The 27,537-nt window shown below is 41.8% G+C and overlaps 2 protein-coding genes across 3 annotated transcripts in view; one reads left to right on the forward strand and one right to left on the reverse strand.

The window, feature by feature from the left end:
- The window catches only part of zc3h18 (zinc finger CCCH-type containing 18), a 54,330-nt gene extending 41,163 nt beyond the window's left edge, over positions 1-13,167 (reverse strand). Inside the window, 5 exon segments of the mRNA XM_048257015.1 lie at positions 2,192-2,287; positions 2,472-2,620; positions 7,750-7,834; positions 11,035-12,011; positions 13,005-13,167. Of these exon segments, the coding sequence (XP_048112972.1) occupies positions 2,192-2,287; positions 2,472-2,620; positions 7,750-7,834; positions 11,035-12,000 (1,296 nt within the window). The 5' untranslated portion in view covers positions 12,001-12,011; positions 13,005-13,167.
- A 3,498-nt stretch (positions 13,168-16,665) lies between these two features.
- trhr2 (thyrotropin releasing hormone receptor 2) overlaps positions 16,666-27,537 on the forward strand; it is a 13,069-nt gene continuing 2,197 nt past the window's right edge. Inside the window, exons 1-5 of one of the 2 annotated variants that reach the window (XM_048257942.1) lie at positions 16,666-16,800; positions 20,192-20,924; positions 21,229-21,361; positions 21,810-22,088; positions 26,823-27,537. The exon at positions 26,823-27,537 is cut by the window's right edge and continues 2,197 nt beyond it. In XM_048257942.1, coding sequence (XP_048113899.1) covers positions 20,539-20,924; positions 21,229-21,361; positions 21,810-22,088; positions 26,823-27,389 — 1,365 coding nt within the window. In that variant the 5' untranslated portion in view covers positions 16,666-16,800; positions 20,192-20,538 and the 3' untranslated portion in view covers positions 27,390-27,537. The remainder of the gene's footprint in view (positions 16,801-20,191; positions 20,925-21,228; positions 21,362-21,809; positions 22,089-26,822) is intronic. The other variant, XM_048257943.1, reaches the window with a different exon arrangement.

Here is a 27,537-nt window from a genome sequence, read left to right on the forward strand (position 1 = left end):
TATGCTCATATAGACGTCAATAGTTCATGGGGCACTAACCTTGTTTTGAGATAATGGTTAGCCTAAGCCATGCTGTAAAACTCTTTAGATACGGATTTTTCCAAACGTCAATGGGACAAATGAATGGGAATCTTACATCCGGCACCTAACCGCATTTTGGCTGTGGGCGGGACTGTGCAGCTCTATGTGATGAATTGTGATGCCAAAAGAGGTGCTTCCCACCGGTGAAAACGCATGAAATTTAGCACACACTTCAAGAGGTACCATGAATACACAGGGGAAAAGCCTTGGCACTGGGCTTGGCCCAGGAACTCCATAGTGCCCCCTTATGTCACTGTGACTTGTGGTTGGCATATAGTTTTAGATACACACACCAAATTTGGTGGGTGTATGTAACTCCCAAAAACAATCAACTTTTGTATTAACATGCCATTAGCCACGCCCACAGGAAGTGAGGTAATTGGGATTTTGTGCATTGTGGACATGATCAATTTTAACGTACTCCTCCAAGACGGTTGATCCGATTAATTTTAAAGTTGGTATACATGATGCCAATATGCTTCTGATTCAAAATTGTGAAGCTTTTTTTGATATGTTGTAATTTGACGAAATGGCGAAACTATGCATTTTAATACCCTTCCACATAAACAATAAATGTGTCTTAATTCACTATGCATGGCTTGAAATGTTTTAAATTTCAGTTCTTTGAATACCATGGTAGTGATGATATTCACATGCCCATAACGCATATTTGGCATAGTGCCACCACCTGGCAACAGAAAGAATGGCAATTACACTGATGTCACATGATCAATTTTAACATACTCCTGCTAGACGGTTCCTCTGCATGTACATTTAACAAAATATTCACGATTGTTGAAGGATTGTTGTTGCCACATAGAAGCATTGCATAGAAGACGTCTGGCTAAATTGCTATTAAAGGGAAACTTGGCAGGATTTCCCCCTCTGCTGGAGAAATTGTGCATTATGCTATTTCAAACTGTGGAAAAAGGTAACGATAAAGCACATGGATTTGTTTACAAGCTAGCAAAGCGGTTAGCATAAGTTCGGCAGACAATGTGGATGTTACAAGGTAAGAAACACGATTTAAAACGAAGTTTCTTGTTTCTCACTCTCTTTCCGGACGGTAGTCTCAATGTTGCAAGGTTGGTTTTTCCGCCTGGGGACGCTAGGGGCAGCGGGAAAAGTCACCATTTTCACCGGAACAGGTCATTTAACCATCCAAATGATTTCTAAACGGGTTTATTACGTTGAAATAGTTGCCAAGTTCCCCTTTAAATCCGCTTCGCATCGTGACCATGCTGCGCAAATTTGTTCAAAACTGCTGCATTTAAGTGAACTCCGCTAAGGTCTTATCACAACATGGTAGGCTACATTGAAGAGACTAAACTAAGTTAAGTTATGAAATCATACAGTATCTCAAAGCTAACGTTAGAATACTGTTTGGATGTCGAATTTAACATGCTTAGTCTAGCCTACTTACAGCTGCTTGTCAATTTCGTTGAAGGGCTCATTTTATTGACTCTGACACTGAATGTTTGCAAAATCCCGATGTAAATTCAAAAGTGCTTGTCCCAAGGAGAAGTACGAACCTTTATTTTAACAACCCCCCAGTTGTCAAAGTCAGCTACCGGCACAAATTGAATCCAATTCTGTGGGAAACACTGCAAGTAAATGTGTCAGAAAATAAAATGCAAAAACAAATAGCACAGGCATCAAATATGTACATTTCACAAACGCATCACGTTGGTGCTTTGTTGGATTCCGAATCGTCACGGGTTGCGGCCCGCAGGTGCTCGGGCCCGCCATTGCCGCTTGCGGCTATATTTAGCAATTGTTTTGCTGCCTACAGAGACGCGTTTTTTGAAGGCCTGCTTATGGGGTGGGCAGCTAGCAGATCGTTAGAAAAGATTAGATGAATGTGATCATTTATGTTTGGGGCTTTTTTGGGCCTGCAATCGCTGATACAACCTTTAAGGGTCAAAATACTCAATGAAGCTGGGCACCATCAGAAGCTGTCTTCTCCTGACTAGACTAGCCATGACCAAACCAGATTGGAGGGCATCCTTGAGATGTATGCATATCTATCTGCACATCTAAAAACTGTGATGAAATGCTTACACATGATTAACCTGAAATGCAAACACAACATATGAAATGTTAACAATACCTCTTTGGCGTGTCTCAGGCCCCGCTCCCATGCACTTTCCACTGGGGGGTCCAGAGGAGGTGGAGGTGGGGGAAGCTCCTCAACAGCCGGGCCACCCTGACCATGACAAAGAAAGACAGAATGGGGGGTCAATCAATACATTAGTTTACTCATGGTGGAAGCCTTTTTGAAAACACATAAGCTACAATTCCTCCCATTCCAAAACCATTAGCACAGAATAACACAAATACTGTGTTGGACTGAGAAACGTTGTGCAACTCTCCGAGGGGTGAACACCCACCCAAGGACTGGCAGGCATGAGGGGATGGGGTCCACCTGGCGGGCCCCCGTTGTGGGAGAAGGGATCTGGTTTGCTGATTAGGGAGTAGTTCCCCTTATCGTTCACTCCAGGATGGATGAACCTGCAGTTCATACCCCAGGTGCAGTTCCCTGCAGCACACAAACACAAAAAAAAGAGAGAAAGAATGAGAGAAAAATGTATTACTCTATTCACATAACATAAGGCAATGCAATCTCTATCAGAAACAGAGCATGTGTAAAGAACTGAACTTCTGCTACTGTTCTATAACATTGAAGGCATCATTATTTGCTTTGCTGTAGTGCAGGGGTCGGGAATCTATGGCTTGCCACTGCATTTTGCCTGTGGAGAAATCTGAGTACAGATTTCTTTACATCCAGGAAAATATTTGCCCATTTTAGCCTCTTATTTACCATGTAAAGGTGATGACAGATGGGGTAACTTTTTGAGCAATGTTGCTGGGCAACCACATAACCAGTGTAACCCAGTATCAATGGAAACATTGCCAAAACCACAATAATGTGGAACATTGCCCTAGATTGGCCCCGCCCACCTAGATCTTCTTTCAGAAAGATCTAGTCTAGAACACCATAGTTCATAACCTTTTCCCTCAGACAAGAAAAATGTCACTCCAGGGGTGAAGACGAAACAAGCTGTCAACCCGTCAGTACACAACTAATTCCATTGGACAACACCTCATGATACAGTTCATGGTTTACTACATTACTACTATGTTTCAAGTAAACTACATTTTCTGAGTAGGACTGCAGCAATTATTCAATTCATCAATTAGTTGTCAACCACCATTAATCATTATTAATCACTTCATCGTAAAATCACAAAATGTATTGATTGAATGATTGCAGCTTCTTAAACTTTAATATTTTTTTCTGATTTACTTACTTCTCTATGATCGTAAACTAAATATGTTTAGGCGTGTGGACAAAACAAGGCATTTGATGACCAAATCTTGGGTGTTTAGGAAACACTGATCAACATTTTTTTCACAATTTATTAATAACTAATTAATCAAGAATGACTAATCAATTATGAAAAATAATGGTTAGTTAGGTGAAGCCCTGCTTCTGAACTTTTCTTACACCACCAGACATGCAAATGCGGAACAGCAGTAGCACCCTTGTCGTCAGGCCATCTGTAACTGTATAAGATGCTGTGCAATGCTGCCCCCTAGAGGGCATCAAGAGCATTCAGCCACATCATAACAAAAATGCATTTTACATACTCACACCAGTGGTCTCCAAAACGGTGCCCGGCATATGATTTTGTGTCTTCAGGTAGCCCTCATTCCCAGAAAGGTTGGAGACCCCTGCTCTACACATTCAAGCTACCGTATTTTCCGGACTATAAGGCACACTTTTTTTAATAGTTTGGCTGGTCCTGCGACTCAGGTGCAACATATATATATTTATATATATATATATATATATATATATATATATATATATATATATATATATGTTTTTTTCCTCTTCATGAGACATTTTTTGACTGGTGCAACTTATACTCCGGTGCGACTTATAGTCCGGAAAATACGGTATCTCAAGCAACTGAACTGAGGGCATGGAGGCCGGTTGTGTATGAAGGATATGGATAATGCATCATGTAAAACTAATCGAACATATACAGTGTATACATACTAGAATCCAACTCACAAACATGGGCATACTTTAGATTTAGTTTTTTCTCTTGGCTTAGAGCTGAACAATGTTTTAGTGAAAGACATATTGGTATCAGACCACTACTGTGTCATCTTTGACAGTGTTCTCCCAGTTGATTCCTGTTCAATACTATTGATCGCCTCCTGAATCCTACTCCCGCCACTGTATTGGCATCCTCTGCTGATGAGTTAGAAACGTTTTTATCATTTTTTATTGATAAGATTGCTAATATTAGGTCAAATATCCCATCTCCGATGTCTCTTGCTAATGTTCCATGTCCCCCATCTTGCCCTGATAACCTGAGCTATTTTAGACCTATCTCTATACAGACTCTCACTGACATTGTTGCAGCAATGAATCCTTCATCTAGTCCTTTAGACATTTTACCAGCCACTCTTCTCAAAAAAGTGTTTAGTGCTATAGGCCCTAGTCTGCTATCAATCTTAAATAATTCTCTTTCCTCAGGGTGTGTCCCTGACCTTTTCAAGACAGCCAGTGTCCAGCCCCTCCTAAAGAAACCTGGCCTTGATCCTTCCATTCTAAAAAAAATTCATCCAATCTCTAAATTGCCCTTTATCTCCAAAATTCTGGAAAAGGTGGTCTTGATGCAACTTTCTGAAGTGTTAAAGGGCAATAGCATCCTGGGGAAATTTCAGTCAGGTTTTCATCCTATGCATAGCACTGAAACTGCTCTTATCAGGGTAACCAATGATCTACTAATGGCAGCTGATTCTGGTGAGCACTCTGTTTTAGTGTTGCTGGATCTCACCACTGCTTTTGATACCATTGATCATGCTATTTTAATTAGAAGACTAAGAGAATGGGTTGGCATAACAGGTCTTGCTTTGGACTGGTTCATAACCTATTTGTCCAACAGGACATTTTTTGTTTCAATAGGTAATTTTACTTCCTCTACCTCAGCTATTACTTGCGGTGTTCCCCAAGGTTCAATTTTAGGACCAATATTGTTTTCCCTGTTTATATATTACCTCTAAGCCACATAATTCGCCGCCATAACATATAATTTCACTGCTATGCTGATGACACACAGTTGTACCTCTCAGTCAAACCAAACATGCTTAACAAGCTAACTGTACTGCAGGATTGCATAGCTGATGTGAAAGACTGGATGTCACAGAATTTCCTACAGCTTAACTCTGACAAAACAGAAGTCCTTTTCATTGGCCCTGACAAAGTCTATAATCAAGCGAAGACTTTTCTTGAAAATTTAGCCTCAAATAACAAGATTACTTCTAGAAACTTAGGGGTTTTATTTGATACAGATTTAAAATTAGACCAACATGTAAAACTCCTTGTCCTGCAATTATCAACTGAGAAACATTTCCAAAATCAGATCTATGCTTTTTTTAAAGGACACAGAGAGAATTATACATGCATTTGTCTCATCTAGACTTGATTACTGCAACGCCTTATTCACCTGTTTAAATAGTCATTCCATCTCTCGTTTACAGACTGTTCAGAATTCAGCAGCCAGACTTTTGACAAAGTCTAAATTTAGGGAACACATCACCCCAGTTCTGGCCAATCTTCACTGGTTGCCAGTGAGTTTTAGGATTGATTTTAAAATCCTCCTTATTAACTATAAAACATTACATGGTTTGGCACCTGACTATTATAATATATACTAATAAAAGATTTATTAACCCCCTACTGTCCGACTCGGCCCCTCAGATCCTCCAGCCTGGGACTTTTAGTTGTTCCAGAAAGTAAACTGTCAACTAGGGGTGACTGATCATTTGCAGTTAGAGCACCCAAGCTTTGGAACAGCCTCCCTTATAACATCAAATCTGCACCATCAGTGGCTGTTTTCAAATCTAGTCTAAAGACCCACTTATATAAAATTGCTTTCCTTAAATAGTGAATGATTCCACTCATGTCTCTGCTCTTTTATTATCATCATCATCATTTCTGTTTGTTTATTTTGTCTTGGGTACTATACTGTATACTTTTCCTATTTTCTTTTTTTATATATATATTTAGTTAAGTTTGTAGTTTGGTAGTTTACTATTTTATCATTATTATTATTACTATTATTATTATTATTATTATTATTTTGTTTTTTGCTTTGTTTTGTTTGTTTGTTTGTCTGTAGAGCACTTTGTGCTTTGTGCTTGAAAAGTGCTATATAAATAAATTGTATTATATTATTATTATTATTATTAGAATATTATGCTGCTCACATAGAGAGTTCAACAGCAATACAGCCATAGAGAAAGATTAAGAGAGGAAAAAATCCTGCCCATAAATCCTATTTTCACCATGAAATGATGAGTGTATACTTTCACAGCAATCATCCATGATTATTGAAAATGATAAGCTAAAACATAGGGGAACATTAAAAAATGCTTGGCAGTAAAAGGAGCCCAATTAGGTTCATAAGTCATCCAACGGATCAGAAACAACATCACCTTGTTTTTGACTATAGCACCCCCTAGTGATGAAATGCTACAACACACCTTGACTCACAATTTGGAAGAAAACAGCAACAAGTAGCACAACTGAAAGATACTTAGGCTTTATATTTACATTGTTGAAATTGACAAGTGCAAACTTAATATTTCTATTAAAGATAGGATGGGTCAGGGAATTCTGATAGATAATTTCTGAAGCATTTTTTAGTTATTACCTGAAATCCTCTTTACATCTCTGATAGCAACCAAATTAATGAAATGCTCCGACGTCAAAAACCAAAGATATCAGTCATCTGTGGAAGCTGCAGGGCTATTAAAAGCCCATTCAATCATTTTGAATGGGCTGTCACAAATGATCGGTTACTAATCTGTCTATCAACTCAACTTGCCTACACGCACGGCACGCACTCAGCTCCTACATGCACTGCATGCGAGTGATTGCAGCCTCCCTATGTACAAGGTAGCTCTAGCGATTAAGAAATTATTCTGTAGCATAGTGGTACACAATTCAACTAGCATGCTGAAAATCATAGGTTTAAATCTGATGGGTGCCATACATGAAATTGTAGCCCAAAATGAATAACATTTGCAGCCAGCCCTGGATGAGCTAGTCCCTCCGGCTGAGGAAGATATATTGTCATCTGGAAACATTAGAGCTGAGGAACTCGTTGAGTGGAAAGGAGGCATGGAGACAACTAAGGAGGTTGAAGGCGTGGACATTTACGCCATGGTTGCTGTATTTCAGCTTGGAGGTGATGCCAGCCTCACTGCTGACTCATGAGTGTGGACGAATGCTCTCGCAAATCACGTTCTGGTGCTGTGAAGGAGTGGCTGGAGGGGGAAGCCAGTGGGCAGGAGTGGGATTTTTTCAGTTGTAAACTTCAACTAAATCTTAACTTCTCTGGCTGCGTTTTCCAGTGTTCCCTTTCCTACCTTTAAGAGTATCTTTTCACCATGCAAAATATCAGGCCTATTTTCATACATGATTGATTTTTTTCTTTTCTTAAAACATTAGCCTGCACATATTTTTTGCTGCTGGTGTGAAATTCACACCTGCAGAGCAAACCAGCATTAGTTTCTTCTTTGTGGCACACAGCCTCTCCACATCTTTCACCAATGTACAGCTCCTAACATCCTCCAAGGACATACCTTTAATAAAGAACCTGCAGGTGGGACGGGGTCGAATCTTGCGATCCATGGGGTCTTTGACCTCCCCCTCTTCCAGGTCATCATCCTGGAGATGATATGCAAGAGAGAGAGAGAGAGAGAGAATATGCAGTAGGAGAGGGAGAGATGGGGGGAAAAAAAGGGAAAAAGTTCAATTAGGAGATCGATGTATCAATGTTTAAATAGTATTTGAATTTCATAGCCTGACGAAGTCATACTCAATTCTAGTCAGAATATGAGTCTGATACTGCTCCATTGGGACATAATTATGGGGCGTGTTTCAACCGATACAGGGGGGGAAATGCCTCTGCACTCAATTGGATAGACCTAACCAATCAGAGCAACGAAATAGCTTACCGTGAGGTGTAGGAAGAAAACACACGAACCATCCTTCTTCTCCACAAATGCCTTAACATTGTTTTCCGGTCTTTTGTAAAAGTCAATAACTCCTAGTCTACAACAATTAGCGAAATCTAAGATACGTAGTAGGGTAGGCTATTAGGAAAAAACTGATAGCCTATATCCCCTCCGTTTTTAAAAATAATTCTGTTGAACACTGATATGCTCCAAAAATGTTAAACAGCTGGGAAAGGCTGTCGCAAATCCCTCGAACAGGTGGTCAATCAGAGATTTCAAACAAACGAGGGAACATGTTGCAATGCAACAGCGCTGTTTTCCCTTGATGAAAGTGAAACCACAAGTTTTCCCACATCTCAACTTTGGCCAAAGTTTTCAGAAATAATCATTTTCAGTGATAAAACCTCATTAAATAATATACATTTTCCATATGGGGTCTTAAAAGCCATGCATCCTTCTAGCCCCAGCGTTTTTGTTTCAAACATAAGCCTAATCTAATCGTGCTCAGATGACTTGATAGACCAGGCGCTGTTGCTCACCTGTCCATCATCGTAAAGCCCGATTTGATTGGTCCGCCCGATCTAGGGCGAGCATACTTGCTCCACAATGGAGCAATGCCAGACCGAACTTCCCGACCTCAAATGTTGTGGGCGGGACTAAGTTCGGAAGGGCACCCAGGGTATGAATTTCATATTCATGTGAACACGGAAAACGGTTGAACTAAGACACCGGACAGTAAACCTTTTAGGCTAATTAGAAATACATGTTCAATTTTTTTTTCAAATGCAGCGGGGATGGATTCATTTACTGATTGATCGAAGCTTTTGCTTATTGCAGCACATAAGACAGGCACAAGAAAACTGCAAAACCAGTCAGTCATGTGTTATCCTTTTGATAAAGTAACCTTCCAAAAACTACATGAATCGCATAATTTTCATATACATCAATTCAAAGCCAAACAACTGATAAACATCTACATACCGTTTCTGCACCAGTAGGTATTCTGTCACTTAAACAGCAAAAACAGTCCGCATCTTTTGAGTAAAATCCTTAATGCCAGAATTAAGTAGGCTACTTAATAATCACTAACTGAAATAAATATAAATAGCCTACTCAAATTGCCAATTACGTTCACATTTATTATGACCATGCAGAAAGAGAACTTCTGTCTTAGTGCACTCTCACTCACAGACACAGCTATTCAGCATCAGTGTGTGGTAACCCAGGGCAACAAAGCATCACATCTGATCTGGTACTTGCAATCATATGAATAGTCCAATGTAGACAGACAGACAGATCAGTGAAAAGCAGACAAGGTATTAAACAAGCAGCCATCTATCTGACACCTGATCCAAGGCCTCCATCCCAATATTCACACCTGACTTTGGCCAAACATTGTTTGGTAGGAGCAGAAAGAGGAATGGATAGGCATGTCTAAGTGCTGGGCAGTACACCGGTCTTCCAGGTGTACCGGGCTGAAGTTTCACACAGGTATGGTGTTTTTACACACCCGCACATCTTTTGGATATCACGTCAGGTTGGTAACGTGTGCCTGTGAGGCCGCACAATAACTCTGCTGCACAAAGATTGCGATATGACATTGGGCTATAGTCTACAACAATAACATAAAATGCTACAAAACCACAGTAGTGGAGAATCGTGTGAGTCGGGAGAATACCCTGTTGGTCTAACGTTTTGTGGTCGGGTTTGCGTAAGCTTAAAACAGGCATGATATCGCCGTTTGTAAAAGTATTGCTGTGTGATCACAGCCCCTCACCCTCTCTCCCAGTGGTCCTTCCCCACAGCTCTAGTAATAACGTAGAAATAGCTGATGAAGTCATGCAGCAGGTTCACAGCAGTTTATATTGATGTTGTGCAGTAAACCCTATTAATTCATTCATTCATTCATTCATTCATTAATTAATTAATTCATTCATTCATCCATCCATCCATACACACACACAATGTGAATTTAAAAATATATGAAATTGAAACATAGGCCATCATTTTCAGTGTGTGTTTGTGTGTGTGGAGAAAGAAACTGTGTAAATCCCCCCCTATATGAATAACCTAAGGGGGGAATTCCCCCCCCCATTTTGAAAAATTAGTTAAAAGACTACAATCTTTCAAGAATCTTTCCCAAATCTTGTCAAATTTGTTTTGTGTAAGGTGGCCATAACTTGACTAGAGTTCTCATAGCACACTGACCAGTAGTTGCAGCCCAATACAATCAAACATGGACTTTGCATTCTCATCTGTGGTCTGATTGGTCCAAGCCTTCACAGCAAACAACCTGAACAGTGGCATAAGATACTGCATCGACCAGTAAAAGGCAATGACAACCATACATGGACAATCTGACCATTCATTTTGCGCTTCTTAGTTAAGTCACGACACATTGATTGTCATTCACGAGCTGGCATCACCAAATGCGAACAAATGAGCCATGCATTTCACACCACTAGACTGTGCTGCTCTCTATGCTGCAAATGGAGCTCATCCTTTCCACTGCACACTACAGCTTTAGACCGACATTCACATTCAGTGTGAATACTGATGTTGACTTTGTTCTGTCATACACTATTTTCTGCCGACTACATTAGCATATTCTGTAGAATATTTGATTCAATGATTCCCATGGACAGCGCACAGCACATAAGTAAAACATGACTCACACTTTCACACCGCATGGGACTGAAAACACCTCAATTTCTCCCAAGCCCTTGCCTGCATTTTCACAGGACCATGTAAGGGAGGCATGTATCTACTTGCTTCACTTGAAATCTCCTCTTATCATATAAGCCATGACATATTTTCCTGTTCCAGTGTTCAGAAAATCTATTTAGTCTAGAGTTTAACAAAAAAAAAAGTATTGATCAATGAAAACATAAAGAGCTGGCTACTACTCACGTCTATCTCCCCCTCATCGATCTCTCCATCATCCTCATCCTTCTTCTTGTCTCGAAGCGAGTCTCTCCTCCCCCGCTCCTGACCACGGGACTCGTCTGGCTTTTTGGGCTGGCCGTCCTTGTCAGATGGGGGTGGCAGGATGGGGATCCGCTCTCTCTTCGGCTTGCTCCCCTCCTCGCCGTGCCGCTCCTCCTCCTTGTCCTCCTCCTCGGGCTGCTCTTGGGGGTGCGTGGGCACGCTGGGCTCCTCGGGGACCTCCTCGTCGTAGTCCAGCTCGTGCTCGTCCAGCTCGCGAGACACAGACGACGACTCGTCCTTCATGTCGCTCACCACCACCCCCCGTCGCCGTCGGCGCGCTTCCATCATCTCCTCTTCATCCTCCTCTTCCTCGTCCCCCTCTGCCCTTACCGTGGCAGGGCCACCTGGTTGCTCTTCCTCATCATCGTCTTCCTCCTCTTCGGGCAGGCCGAGGGGCCTATTCTGCTCAGGCTCGAAGTCCGGCGATTCGGGACTGATTCGCTCCTCATGCTCGTGTTCTTGCTCGTCCTCTTCCTCATCTTCGTCTGCCGACTGACGGACATTCACACTGGCATCCATCATACCACTAACGTGTACAGGCAGGTCAGAGGCACCCCTCATATCTTTATGATCTACCCCATCTTCCTCTGGGTCTGACACTCTCTCTTGCCCTCCACCACCACCACCGCCTCCTCCTCCTCCTCCTCCTCCTCCTCCCATGACTGCTGCTCCACCGAGATCTTCATCCTCCTCATCGTCTTCAAGTTCTGAGTCTCTGCCGACTCGGTCTTCGTCCAGGCCCTCATCGTCTTCATCATTTAGCAGCTCGCTATCAGACACGGCCTGGTCTAGCTCAGCTGGTGAATCCAACAACTCGCTGTCAGAGATGCCCTTCTCCTCCTCCTCTGGTGATTGTGGGGACTGGGTAGGGCTCTCCGGGGTATCCATCAGTGTATATTCTGAAAAGCCATTAGTAGAGAAAATGTCACATTTGTGTCAAGTGTTCTGCCAATCATTGCCTACCCTAATCATAGCTTGACTTGGGTAGATCGTTCTCACGTCATTCCTTTTCAGTCAACGTGAGCAGTTTTAAAATTATTTGTGAACCTTACTATTTCATATGAATCAAAAAAAAAAAAATACACTTACACTACATACATTGGAGTTTCAATGAAATGTCAATTATTAACACTGGTCATCATCAACCGTATCATTTAAGTCTTACCTTATAAGGTAACGTTAACACTTACATCTAACGTTAGTTAAGCAAATGCGGGGTCAAATATACTATTAGCAAGTCCTCATAACCAACTTGATGTTCCTCTACAAGCTATTGAACAAGGCTCACCATTGCCGTCACAAGTAGCGAGCCAAACTAAACCATTTATCGCTACACCTTTTGACAGAGGTGTTTTAGGCTAGCGACTCAATTCATAATATAGCTAACATTAGGGTTAGCTAGCGAACTATGGCCGCGTACATATTCAACCATTGTCTAATGCATGTGTCTTGTTAACTAATTGAAAACCAAATATAAAATCAGATAAGCAGTATGTATCTAACAAGCTACTGGGGCCAATAGGAATATAAGTTAAGTTCCGTTGTTGGCAGCTAGCAAGTTAACGTTGGCTAATGTTATCTACCGCTAGCAAACTAGCTAGCCAACCAGACGCCTAGCTAGCTAGCTTACTTCGCAAGCTAGCAACACAAGGCCCAAATATTGTCAACGCAGGCTGCAAACACAGGTGTGACTAATGATCACTCTCTTAGCATAAAAACAATCGTGAAAATGACCTCTCACTTCATAAAAACGTTGGACTGGAGTATAGCAATAGATCCTTAAATGCCACTTTGAATTAGGCTACGAAGCATGGTTGTCCGATCTTCATTAACAATGCAGCCCTCCTCTTTTCTCCGAGCTCAAAAGTAAAGTAAATATAACACTTATTCACCTTTCCAACTTGAACGACTCGGGAGACAGGGTCTCGGTATTAAGAACTACCCGGTCTCACTCTTTTTGTACCTGACGACGATCTATATATGTCCGATTTTCTGTTATTTTCTTTACCGGAGAAAATAGTAAACCCTGCACGACAAAGTGAGAGCGGCCATTGCCTTGACGTCATCAAGACACGACAGTGTCACTTAACTGGTGTGCAGTTCAAACTTCAATTTGCTAATCAAATCGACAAACGTCAAATGTCTACTTTATTACATGTAAGTACATTCACAAATTAACGAGCAAACAAATCAAGTTAAAAGGAAAAAGAGCAAAAAATAGACCTAGGCCTAAAGCAAGCAATTCATACACCTGGTGCATTTCTCGAAAATGAAGGCCTAGGACTTTCAGTATTGCATGACAAAACAATTACAAAATGTATAAAATACACGCAATTTAAACATGTATTTCCTCTCCCTATTAATCCTTGTCTGCATTGCATTAAGTTTTGAATTCTAAAATACACTTTGCCTTTGGTAAAGTTGACTAAAACAGATTATATATATAAAATAATATACAATTATTATAAAAAAAATATTTTGGTAAATTATTTTAATCTCACGAGAATGAAAACAACAAGGAAAAATCCAACCTTGAACGGAAGCAAATGTATTCTAAGAAAAAGAAAAATCTCATAAAGAAATAAATATGTTTTAATAAAAACACATCACCCACAATTATTGACACCCCTGGAAAATCTGATATACAAATGTAACAGAAGCATTTTCCTATTCATATTCAGCTTCATTAAGTTAACCAGAGTGTCTGTGAACTTTCAGAAGTAATTCATGACTTTCTTTTTCACTAAGGTATGGAAATAAATGAACACAGAGGCTAAATCTCCTAGTCATTCAATATGGGAAAGACAAGAGAATACATTACATTTCAATAAAAAGAAAGTGTCTTGACATTTGTAGGCCTACTTTGTTGAAAATGTCCATTACAGTTAAACCAATAATTAAAAGGTTCTAATCAACTGGAAAGTTGACAAACGTTTTTTATTTTTCCTCCTACTTTTACTTTAACTTTACTACATTTTTTAAATGAAATGTATACTTTTACTCCACTACATTTTCATTAGCAGCATTAAGTAGCCTACAAAGTAGGCTAAAATAATGTGCTAATGAAAACAAAAGCCACAGTTACCATTCAGCATGTTAGATATTTGCTGACCTTCTGTCACCAGGGGACACAGCAATGAATGAAGACAGTATGTATTTGTAGTTAAGACCTTGCAAATACATAGGACATAAGACATAGCACACCAAGGCCTATGCTGTTGTAAGGACCTGCATTTAATTCAACTTCTAACTGCTTGCTTGCATTAATAGCACTTTTGTTTAGGCTTTCAGCATGTGTTTAGGAGTGTGATGTACTGTAGCTGCTTCTAAACATGTTGGATAAACTTCATTATAGGCCTATAAAAGGAAGCAGCAGTGAAAAATAAATGGCATCATTTCTAGATCATTTCCACAACCCCGAAATCGTGATTGAGTCATAGAGTGGTTGCCTTATCATTTATGCCCTTGATTTCCAGCCAACTCCTTTGCGGGCACTCGTAGGCATTTCATCTCCACTAACTGCCTGCACTTTCCAATTGGTCTTGTTTTTTTTTTCTTGTTTTGTGTGTGTTTGTTTTGTTTTGTTTATTGTTACTCTTATTATTATTGTTATTATTTCCACTTTTGATACGCAGTACTTGGTTTGATTTGATCCTTGCTTTTGGGGTAATTCCTAAATAACCAGGTTGTACTTTCTCTGTGTCAATTGAAAACCAATAAAAAGAATTTTGAAAGAAAGAAAAATGAATGGCAGCGACACCTTTGTTTTACCTTTGGCTTTGAAGACATTGTGTATGAAGTGTAGGCACCACGTTTTAAGGTGCTGCATGCAATTTAATAGCTTATCTAAAGTTCTGACTGCTTTCTTTTTCATTACAGTAAAAGCATAGTGAAGGGAGGGGGATTGTCACCCTACCTGGCCTTGAAGGCTTTCACAAGTACTTTGTACTTCTACTTTCAGTGTGTTTTATGATAGGCTTCTTGTCATACTTAAGTACTTTAAATGTGTTTTATAATAGGCTTCTTGTCATACTTAAGTGCTTTAAATAATAGATAGCCTACTTGAAGACTTTTACTTAAGTGGTATGCTTATAGATTACTTTTACTTTTACTTAATAATTTTCTGATCAAATATCTGTACTTCTACTCAAGTGTGGGTTTCAGATACTTTATACAACTCTGACAAAGACCCATCATTATTTTGCCCCCGTGCACAGTATGGAGGATGATAAGAGAGGCAAACAATTCCATAAGAATGTTGGAGAGTTACAGAAAAAGGTGTCGTCTTGGTGTTACCAAGTCTCAGAGGCCTCAGTGCCAAGGGCGCTTGCTTTCATAATCTGGTAATTTGAACAATACCCTCTATATGATTCGTGATTTTACTATCCCACTGACATGCTACTTTCCTTTGGGTTATAGAAGATTAATGTGGAGACAAGCCAGATATGTCAGCCAAAAGACTTCCCTGATATCTGTCCAAAGATGGCATTGCTTGTGAGTAGCATCTGTGTAATGCACATCAAAGACTGGATGCACAATACTTTCAACATTTGTATATCTATACAATGTTCATGTTCAGGGCAGCCGTGGCCTACTGGTTAGTGCTTGGGACTTGTAACCGGAAGGTTGCCGGTTCGAACCCCGACCAGTAGGCACGGCTGAAGTGCCCTTGAGCAAGGCACCTAACACCTCACAGCTCCCTGAGCGCCGCTGTTCTTGCAGGCAGCTCACTGCGCCAGGATTAGTGTGTGCTTCACTTCACTCTGTGCTGAGTGTGTTTCACTAATTCACGGATTGGGATAAATGCAGAGACCAAATTTCCCTCACAGGATCAAAAGAGTATATATACTTATACTTATGTCATTCTCAGGTGTGTCAATTATGGATAAATAAACTAATTTGTTTCCCAATGTGCTTTTACAACATGCCACATGCTACAATTGAAAATTCCAAAGACTTCAGATAATTCTTTGTTATGCTTGTTCCATCAGTGTGCAGGTGAACATTGGGTGCACTTAAGTTTCAGAAATGGTTTAGCAGTAAAAAAAACTGTAATCATAATAAATATTTCCAGATTATATCACTAGGAATACCTCCACAGAGATACATATCTGACCATGTAATTCTGTGTGACAATGACTTGTCAGGTGGTTTGCTGGGTTTGCGAAGGCATCTTCAGTGCAAGCCACAGCTGCAACAGTCATCATGTTTATCTTAGGTGTGCCAAACTCAACACAAACCAGAGTTTACAGCAAAGGCAAAGAGCAACGCCACCTGATGCTGGTCGAATATGATGTTTCTATTTTTCAGGGAGACAACCCCAATGCAATCTTTTTTGCTTTTAAATTAAAATGATATATATGAAACAATCAAAATATTTTTCAGTCATTCAAACTTCACAAGAAGGCTGAATTGCGCATAATATGCCATTTATTAGCTGAGGAACGACATGTTTTAAGTAACGCTAGGGGGAGTCGTGCCTGCGCAACAACAGACTCCAATAATCTACACCTGAATGTAGCATCTTCATGAAGCGGTGCGTCTGTGCGCGCATCCAACGTGCAGTCAAGCGCCACACAGTAGACGCAGTTGTGTAAGTGATAAGCAAGAATAAGGGCAGAACTTGGAAAGGGTTGGCAAATGCTATCTGTCGACTAGGCTACCTCGAACACCGATAATGGATAACAGGTAAGCTACATCTTTGTTTAATGTGTAGGCCTATAAAGAATGTGAGTTGAGACCGCCAGAAGAAAGTGATTTGCTCCATAACTGAGCAGTGTGAGCGTCATTTGAACATAAGGGGAGAGACAAAACCGATTAAATTCATTGGTACTAGTTTTCTACATCAGAGATGGTGTGAAACATTCAGAGGGGAAACTATCAGTGGTGTGTTAAAGTAGATGTGAAAGAATGGAAATGAATATTGCACATCGAATGCGTCGACAAAGCCATTAACATGTTGTCTGGACGGCTGAGTAGTCAACTAGTTATTCTTAGACGCTGAATTAGGCTACTTAACCGATTTAACTATTTTGTCCTACTTTATTGAATTCACTCTTAAAATGATTAGATGTGTGATGTTGGAAACAGTGTGTTCTGTCCCCACATTCTTCAACTCTCAAACCTTGTCTGTGTCTTTGATGCACTAGGGTCGATAACTAAAGCACTGGAATTTTAATAATAATAATAATATTAATAATAATAATTATTATTATTATTATTATTTATTCTTGCACGGACAGTAATGACTAAATCCCTATGTTTTATTTGTTGCATTCATGTGGATTATTTAAGCAGTGCGCGCAATCACTCACATAGCCGTCTGTTTATTATTCCGACTGCATGCAATCTGAAAATGCAGACGCTGAAAATGAGTGACAATCTAATTCGTATCAAACACTCATCAGAGCATGTGGCTCTTGCTGTCAGTCGCCCTGAATCAGCCTCACTCCCTCCACAACCTCTTCACAACAATAGGGCGCAAGCCAGAGAGAGGCTGGGGAGTCCAAGGTCGCTGTCAGTTAGGGATTGGCAATTTCACAGCAAATAAATATAATCAGAGTACCTGACTCAAAAAGTTACTATCATATTCTTTCCAATAGGTTACGGTGCATGTGTATTATTTTGAGACAGAATTAAACAAGATATGGTCATGGTAGTTAGAGGCATCTATGTTCTTGTTTGTTATTCTTAAAAATATAACAGGCAATAGATAGTGATCATATGCCTCAGGGTTTGTCAGAGAGATACAACACAGACAGTCTCATGGGAGAAAAAAAAGTCATGTCACTTTTCTTTGTTTTGCACTATATAAAACAACAGGCGTTCTAAAGTGCCTTCCTGTCACGGTACATAAAGGCTAATAAAAATAAACACCTGTCTGCATTTAGACTTTCTATAAAGGGTCAATTGCCTCTGAGATGAGTGCAGGGCCATGCTGTCGGCTAAATGTGAGAAAATGTGTGTATTCTCTCACAAATGGAATGCTTTAGTGATACAGCAGGAAAGCCAAGCTTCTGTGGTCCCTAAGCAACTAAATAGAAAAGCAGAAATGGTCTGCAGTAAAACAGTGTGAGCAAGTTCCAGCCTGATAGCGAAGCTGACTTGAATTGGTTTTTATTCTGTGTCTGCCTAAATTTGTCAGAGGAGCTGGACACGGGCAAAGGGTGACGGTTGAGCTGTCTAATCTGAGGGCCACAAAGACAGCTCAGAAGCAGCCTCCTCCTGCCATGTATAGGCTAAATAAGACCACAAAAGTTGTGTGAATGTTTTATTTTTTTTAGAGAGCGAGAAGGAATTACGAAAGTATGACTGCTTCACATTCCACGACTGAGTTAGTGCTTCCATGTAATGGCAGTAGTCCTCCAGAGTGCAGAAAGTTAACTTGTTAATTGTGTTAACCCATGGATATGGTTACCTGCAGCTGAACCACAGCCATGGGTGTGTCCTTTACCAACCCCATGCTCATTTGCCATATTGCTATTACACAACAATTCCAGTTACAACTAATCAGGTTTAAAAGACATTTCAATTGTATTTTCCATCATTTCTACTTTATCATCTATCATTTTCATTTTTATGTTCTTTCAACCTCTGCTCTGTCCCAACAAAAAATAGTTTCACTCTTCAGCAAGTTCAGTGAGAGAGGCTATACGTGCACGATCAAACAGTATACTGTGTAAGGGTTCATCTAACATCCGCCCTATTCCATTTACTCCATTTTCTTTCCATAACTGTAAAATCCGATGCTATGATGATTACTAGCGATAAAGAGTCCGAATAGGGATGTCCTGGGATATTTTCTCTCATGGACTGCCTCTCCTCCAATCAGAAATGAATAAATAATTTGATTGGACGTAACAGTTGTATAATATGAGATAAATAGTCATTATTTACACAATTAAGATTTTAGCTTGCAATTAGAGATTTAATAATTTGAGAAAGTACATTGAAAGACTTCAAGACTTCGTTGGCAAAAATGCATTTAGAATTGATAAAAAGTTGCAATGGCTCAAATGATCATATGCTTCTCTCAACATATTTGATGTTTAAAATCAGAGGAGGAGGCATCTCCTGTTGAGGCATCCAACCTTTTACCACACACACACACACACACACACACACGGATATAATGTATTGATTAATTAAATGAATGAATTAGTAGAATATGAATAATTTCATACTAAAAAGTCAATTAATAGCTCACTAACAATGTTATGACACCTGTACATAGTACTGTGTAGTCCAGGTTCAGTCACAGTTCAACTTTCAAGGCAAATACATACTCAGAAGGTAGATGGTAGCCTGTTATTAAACTATGGAATTAAAACAAAACCACAAAAATGTTGAGATACAAGGGACTGTATCTCATCCTGTATGCTCTCCGAGCCCAGTAATTTCACTGAGAAGTTCAAAGATGCTCTCTGACTTTTCAGAAACTTTTGAGCGTAGTAATTTTACTGAGAAGTTCAAAGATAAAACAAGTTACAGTATACTGCATATTCACTTTACCCTAACACCACAGTAAGAACATCTATTTGTATAACTAACACAAACATGCATAAGTCATTACATCTGAGATGTCTGGATTCGAGTAATGGTTTGCATTAATTTGCCCAAAGAAACACACTCACAGCTGCAGAAGGAACATACACTAAAAGCTGTAGATTAGTTTTTAAGGCTTTTACTTTTCTTTCTTTTTTTGTCTCGTAATCGTCCATTCCTTAAATGTCTCATTTGAATAATTTGCTGTAAAAGCTTATCGGCATGGTGGTTTGATCATGATTCGGAGAAAAGACGTATCTCCCCCTCGAACAAAAGCAGGGGTAAAGAAGCGATTTGCATGGAGAAAGTGAAGAGGCTTGGCCTCGTCCTCTCGCTGTGTCAGCTCTGTGTGTGAGTCCTCGGAGAGCCACAGGTGTTTTGGTATTCACCGTCACAAAAACAGGAATTATCGTCCACAGCCAGGCGAGACAGACATGTTTGCAATTATTTAGCAATTAGCTTTAGACTGTGAATCCTCTCGCTAATTATGGGAGCAGGCATTCTCTCTGTACACTAATGCAATCCTTATTTCCAGGAAGATCGATAGGATGGACAATTGCATTACAAGAGGAGAAAACCCCCAAAGGAGAGTTAGAGACCATATTTGCATTTGATAGAGAGAATCAAATTAGGGCCTCCTGATATACTTAAGAAGAGGACAAACAAGAGTTCAGAGAACAAGAAAAACCTTTAAACTACTTCAGAGAATAAACATGGCTGTTTTCTGCAACTTGATGAGATCCACATAAAAACTGCAGACCGGAGTACTGAAGTCTTAAAAGTGGTTCTATTAAGACACTGCCACACATATACACATTGTATTGAAGATACAGACACAGATACAGACATACCCATAAATAACCAAGCCAAACAAGCAAAACCATGGCTGAAAATGTCAGTTCCATGTCGGACACCCCTACCAATGTGTCCCTGGCGAGCTCAGTTGACCTGATCTCCCAGTCTCTTGAGTACAAGACCATCTCTGTGTTCCTCGTCCTGCTGGTTTGTACCGTGGGCATCGTGGGCAACATCATGGTGGTCCTGGTTGTCTTGACCACACGGCACATGCGCACGCCCACCAACTGCTACCTGGTGAGTCTAGCCGTGGCTGACCTTATGGTCCTGGTGGCAGCAGGCCTGCCCAACATCTCCGACAGCCTGACAGGAACCTGGGTGTACGGCCATGCGGGCTGCCAGGGCATCACCTACCTGCAGTACTTGGGCATCAACGTGTCCTCCTGCTCTATCACCGCTTTCACTGTGGAGAGGTGAGTGCCACCTAGTGGTAAGGAGGTGGAAGTGATGCCATCTACGAATAGTTTATATGATTTAATGAATGTTTATAAAGATCTTATTAACTCTCTATTAGCATTTATAGACATAACACTTGTAAACATCTTAAAACATCATGAGAAGTGGTACTTGAATTATGTTACTTGAATCCATTTCTTTAAATGGATACAGTCTGAAATTGAAAGAGTGATTGTTTACCATACTTCATAAATTGCATAACCAAATGTGTATGTAACATTTGCAACCCAAATGATGTCGCTACATTGTATCCCATGACAGGTATATTGCCATATGCCACCCGATGAAAGCCCAGACCGTGTGCACGGTGTCGCGAGCGAAGCGCATCATTGCAGGCGTGTGGGTCTTCACCTGTATCTACTGCATGGTGTGGTTCTTCCTTGTTGACATCCAGGTGAGCCAGCTCAGACTTGGCCCACTCCGATCGACATTCTGAAAGAACGTACACAAGTGATTGGTGCACATTCCAGTGATTCAGTGAAAGATTTGGTGAAAATATTGTGGCAGGAAAAACTCAAACAATTGTCATTCCCCAAATAGCATATCGACATTTAAAAATATAGAATAAAATCCCACTGTGTTTATATGTTCTGTGGGATTTGCGTAAATTGATGTCGCTTGCAGCATGCAACAACATGTCTATAAGCATGAAATGACGCTAGCCTCGTGTCTGTGTGTGTGTGTGTGTGTGTGTTTGTGTGTGTATGTGTGTGTGTGTGTGTGTGTGTGTGTGTGTGTGTGTGTGTGTGTGTGTGTGTGTGTGTGTGTGTGTGTGTGTGTGTGTGTGTGTGTGTGTGTGTGTGTGTGTGTGTGTGTGTGTGTGTGTGTGTGTGTTGCCCCAGATGAACCCTGATGGACGTGTGCAGTGTGGCTATCGCGTGTCCCGTGACCTCTACCTCCCCATCTACCTCATCGACTTCGCCATCTTCTACGTGATCCCTCTGCTGCTCGCCATCGTGCTGTACGGCCTCATTGCCCGCATCCTGTACCTCAGCCCACTGCCCAACGCCCCGGGCTGCAGCGCTGCCACGGCAACCACGCTCCGTCGGAGCTGCAAGGAGCCCGCCAGCAATGGCAACAAGGGAGGGCGACCCAAGAGCACACTGTCATCCAGGAAACAGGTGTGTGTGTGTGTGTGTGTGTGTTGGAAAGTATGTGCATACGTGTTTGTGTGTTCAAGTTTTTGCAGGGGGAATAGGTGTATGTATGTCGTGTGTGTGTGTTGTGTGTGTGTGTATGTGTGTGTGTGTGTGTGTTGTGTGTATGTGTGTGTGAGTCTGTGTGTGTGTGTGTGTGTGTGTGCGTGTGTGTGATGTGTGTGTGTGTGTGTGTGTGTGTGTGTGTGCTTGTCTGTGTGTAGTGTCTTTATGACCACATGGGAATGTGTGTGTGTGTGTCTGTGTGTGTGTGTGTGTGTGTATCCATTAATTTGTGAATGTGTGTAAGTATGCGTGTCTCCGTTAATGAATGCTGTTCATCTTCATTAGGCCGTGGCTGGCATCCAGACGCGTTGGTCATGCCTCGCCACTGCCAGTGCACTCTGCTGAGCCACTTGCAGATCACTCCGGCCAAAATATGCACCACTAGTGAGTCAACAAAGACACCACTCTGAGTGTACAATGATGAGTTTGATTTCTATCACAGTCAGGGAAAATGTAGGCCAACAAAAGTAAGCATTTTTCGGCAAGTCAGAAAAGGTGGCACTTAAAATTACCAACTTCCAAGCAATTTATTTGCTCTTTCAAAAGTCAGACCTGAATATGGCTAACAGTAGCGGGCAGCTGGTGCTCCTTTGCCGATTGAATGTGAGTGAGTTGAAGGAAAGCAATTAGGCAAGTGGACAGGATGAGGTCCAGTGGTTGTACTGTGTGAATGATTTTACGTTAGAGAGCAGCGGCAGCAGCTGAGATGGGAATGGGAGGATGAAGAGACAGATGGTGGGTGAATGCTATCATAACCTGCCATTCACACATCGCCAGACAGATATGCACACACATATGCAGACACACACACACACACACATAAACACAGCTGCTTTCACACTAACTCACCCACACACACACACACACACACACACACACACACACACACACTCAAACAAAACCTCACCTGCAAAAATACAAAAATACACAAACACACGAAAGCTTAAACACAGTGAAAGTGATCCAATGTGGATGGGTTCACAAGTCAGAAATTGCAGGGTTGTGTGTTTTTACTCTGTATACTGTATTTGGCTCTAAACTGAGGGTGACTGTGAAGGATCCCTGCTGCTGGATGATCAGTAAAGATTATGGTGTCCACTCATGTATTCTACTACTCTTGCAAAAGCATCGGTCACAAAGGTTTTGATCAGCAATGACTATTCAATTCGGCCCTATTACAAACAAACACACACAAAACCCCCCCCCCCCCCCACACACACACACACACACACACGTGGTGACTTGTGATATGCTAATAACAGCAGCCCACACATCCTTTCTCATACTCACTCAAATTCAAATATGTTTGAGACATCAGTCACATATTTGCAATTTAGGACACTGCCGCAAGCACCAGACGTTCTTGTTGATGTTTGTTCTAGTTTACCTGTTGAGTTTGGTCTTATAGATAGTCTACCTGTTGAATTTGTTCTTGTTGAGTCTAGCAGTTGAGTTTGTTCTTGTTGATGTTTGTTCTAGTTTACCTATTGAGTTTGGTCTTATTGCTAGTCTACCTGTTGAGTTTTGTGTGGCCATCACCATCCTCTCTACCAGTAAATCATAAAGGCTACCAGCAGCCATGTAACCAAATAACGCATCTTCTCCTGCTGTCTCACAGAGGGCCATTCACAAAGAGTTCAGAAAAGGGACTTGTGCTTTGTTTTTGGAGGACTTTGGGCCTTGATGGATGCCTTCTTTAGTCTTTTATGTATACTTTAGAACTATGGCACCATCAATTAGAGGAATCAAGTAATGATGATTATGACAGATTTATCCTGGAAGGCCATTTTCCATCCGTAATCCCAAGCCAGGCAGTCAGAGGCTGGCTATTCAAAATATCCAATGCGATAGCAGTAGTTAGCATAGTAGCAGCAATGGGTGAACACTGACAGCTAGTCATGTAGACAGGTGGGGAGGAACTTAAGAGGAATGTGCATTTGCCATCTATGCAATAATTCAGTTACAGAACACATAGTTCAGTGTCCACAGATCCACAGATCATCTGTGGTGCCATGTGAGATGACTGATGTTGGTAAGATCACCTTCTTTTTTGTTTTGCTGTGTCGGTGAGGGCCATGTGTGTTTGTGTGTTTGTGTGTGTGGTGGGGGGGGGGGTCTGTGTGTGTGTGTGTGTGTGTGTGTGTGTGTGTGTGTGTGTGTGTGTGTGTGTGTTTGTGTGTGTGTGTGTGTGTGTGTGTGTGTGCTATGCTGTATGTGTGGCACCGATCACAATCTTGAAGATTTGAGAGGCCTCCACTTGAGCTGAAGATTAGCATAATATGCTCTGTGATGTTCACTGGAGTATCTTTAATGCCACTGATGATGCCAGGCTCGCAGCTCCCTCATGAATAAGCATCATCTCTCAATTTCTCTCTCTCTTCTCTCTCTTTCTGTCTCTTTATCCTTCTCTCTCGTTCACTCTCCCTGACTCTCTTTCTCTCCCACTTTATTCCTCTCTCTATCTCTCTCCAACTCTCTAGTGCTGCACCTCCCGCCTCTTGATCAGTAATGATAATCACAGAAACTTCATAAAGTTTCCCAATATGGTTTTGGGGATACCAATCAGTATTAAAGCCAACAAAAAAGGGGGTTTAATCCCCTTGTGGCTTACACCCTTGTGTGTGTGTGTGTGTGTGTGTGTGTAATGTTATCAGCACTGATTTGATCTCAGTCCTCTGTCTGTTCAGGTCTCTTCTGTTCTTTTGTGTGACCTGATCAGAAGTGGCAGATGTCTTTGTTTGCCTTGAGATGAGAGCCTTGGTTCTCCTCTGATGAGCGATCACAATGAGAGCATGCATATTCAAAATGTCAGCTCTGGTGTCTTTCTAATCCACTATAGCTGGCTTGCCAGCTCAGTGACACGCTTTCTCTCTCCCGACACTTGAGCCGTTTGTATGAGCGCTGCCATTGCTGTGATTATACAGTAACTCAGGAGTAACTGGCAATTACAGAGTAGTGTGTGAGGGGAACTACAGATGTGGAGAGGAGGAGAGGAGAGGAGGAGAGAAGAGAAGAGGAGAGGAATAGAGGAGAGGAGAAAAGAGGAGGAGAGGTGAGAAAAGGAGGGGAGGAGAGGAGAGAAGAAATGAAAAGAGAAGAGGAGAGAAGAGGGGAGAGGAGGGGAGGAGAGTAGGGAAGAGGAGGAGAGGAGAAAAAAGGAGAGGAGAGGAGGGGAAAGGAAGGGATGAGAGTAGATAAGAGGAGGAGAGGAGAGAAGAAATGAAAAGAGAAGAGGAGAGAAGAGGGGAGAGGAGGGGAGGAGAGTAGGGAAGAGGAGGAGAGGAGAAAAAAGGAGAGGAGAGGAGGGGAAAGGAAGGGATGAGAGTAGAGAAGAGGAGGAGAGGAGAGTAAATGAGATGGGGGGAGGAGGAAATGAGAAAAGAGGAGAGGGGGAGAGGAGGAGAACACCTGCTCAGCTCAGCTCTGCCCTGCCCTGCCGTGTGAGTGGAGGAGAAGGAGGTGAGGGGACAGGAGGAGGAATTGGAGTCTAACGGCGTTTGGCTTCGACCTGCCACACAGGGGTTCTGGAATGTCTGCGAGCAGATGTGTTCTGTCGCCATGGTCACAGAGCATGGGGTGGAGGCATGCCAGAGTGTCCTACTGTCTCTCTCTCTTCTCAATCTCTCTTTCTTTACTTGCTCTCTTTCTTTGTTCCCTCTCTCTTCCTTTCTCTCTTCTGTTGTCTTCATGTCTCTTGTCTGTCTTTGGGCTCTAATATGTAGGACACACAATGTGCAATGCATTACGTTAATATCGCAAGAACGAACGCAAATTCACTGAACTGGGCAAAACACTTTGCTAATTTAAAATAGCGCAACAACGTACTGCACACAAGTACTGATGCATTGTTTTTTTCTTTCTCTCTATCTCACTTTCCCTCCTCTTTCTCTCTGCTTTGTGCTCTCTCTTTTTCTCTCTCTTCTTTTAGATTCTCCATTTCTCTATCTCTCTTCTTTCTATTTATCCATTTCTCTCTCTCTGAATGTCCCCTTTTCTACACTTCCTTTCTTTGTTCTCTCTTTTTCATCCCTCTCTCCAACCTTCTCTCCCTCTCACCACTTCTTTCTCTTTCTTTTTTTTCTACCTTCGGATATATTTCCTGTGTGGCAACACCACTATGAGCCACCTGCCTGAGTCATTTAAAAAGGTCCAATGTCCCTGCTGGCAGCCCAGGCTCCCTCTGGAATTTTCTTTTTGACACCCTGTGTTTGAATTACTCTTTGAAGAATTCCAAAGCCTTCAGTTCACAACCAGTATGTACAGTGTTTGTTATTATATCTGCCTGCAACATTTGCTCACAGAAGGGAATTGAGTGAAAAGCTATTACTCAGTAATTGCAGATGTTTGTTGAAATGCAGAACATCGCCAGGTACATGCCTTTTTGTCATCAAGTGGGTGAGCAATTCTCCATTTTATTTTCTGCTTTGATATTCACATTGGGATTATTCTTGGGAAAAAAAACAATATTTATTTATCTAATCCTTCTGAAATCCTAGGATTCTTTGCATAAAAATCCTGGCTAAGGCGCTTCTCCTACTCGCTCTGTCAGAGATCTATCGCTCTGTCAGAGATCTATATTCTCTGAGAAAGAGTTACATAAATCCTTTTTTCTGCGTCCTACATTTGTCTGCCCTCTGTCTCTGCCCACCCCAGGTGACTAAAATGCTGGCGGTGGTGGTGATCCTGTTTGCCCTGCTGTGGATGCCCTACCGCACGCTGGTGCTTATCAACTCCTTTGTGAGCACCCCCTACTTGGACGCCTGGTTCCTGCTCTTCTGCCGCACGTGCATCTACGCCAACAGCGCCATCAACCCGGTGGTCTACAACCTCATGTCGCAGAAGTTCCGCTCGGCCTTCCGCGACCTCTACCGCTGCAAGCACCACGACGGCCACTCCCGTTCCTTCTCGCTGCTCCAGTCAGGCTACAGCATGGGCAGGGACCCCCGTTCCAACGTCAGCTGTGCCAGCGCTGGCCTAGCTAAGAGCAACGGCACCAGGGAGATGGGCAGGAAGGTGACGTTAGGGCCCGCGGCGGGGAGGACAAGCCCAGAGCCCTCCTCCGTCACACAGTGTACGGATACTGAGGAGAAGGCCTGTGGGGCCCCCAGTGACCCCACGGCTCCTGAAGCCCAGGCGGAGGCTCTCCGTGAGGGGCAGGGGAGGGCTGTGGCTAGGCAGTCCCAGGAGAAGGATGGGGTGATTAGCCATAGTGTTGTGTGAGGGGACCGCGGGCGGGTGACGAGAGGAGACAAGACGGATTGGGAAGGACCCATTTGCTATCTCAAGATTTATTTAAGATGATAGGGCCCTTTCAAACACACGCATACACACACACACACACACACACACACACACACACACACGCACA

The sequence above is a fragment of the Alosa alosa genome, chromosome 11 (assembly GCF_017589495.1).
Source record: "Alosa alosa isolate M-15738 ecotype Scorff River chromosome 11, AALO_Geno_1.1, whole genome shotgun sequence".
Taxonomy (NCBI): Eukaryota; Metazoa; Chordata; class Actinopteri; order Clupeiformes; family Clupeidae; genus Alosa; species Alosa alosa.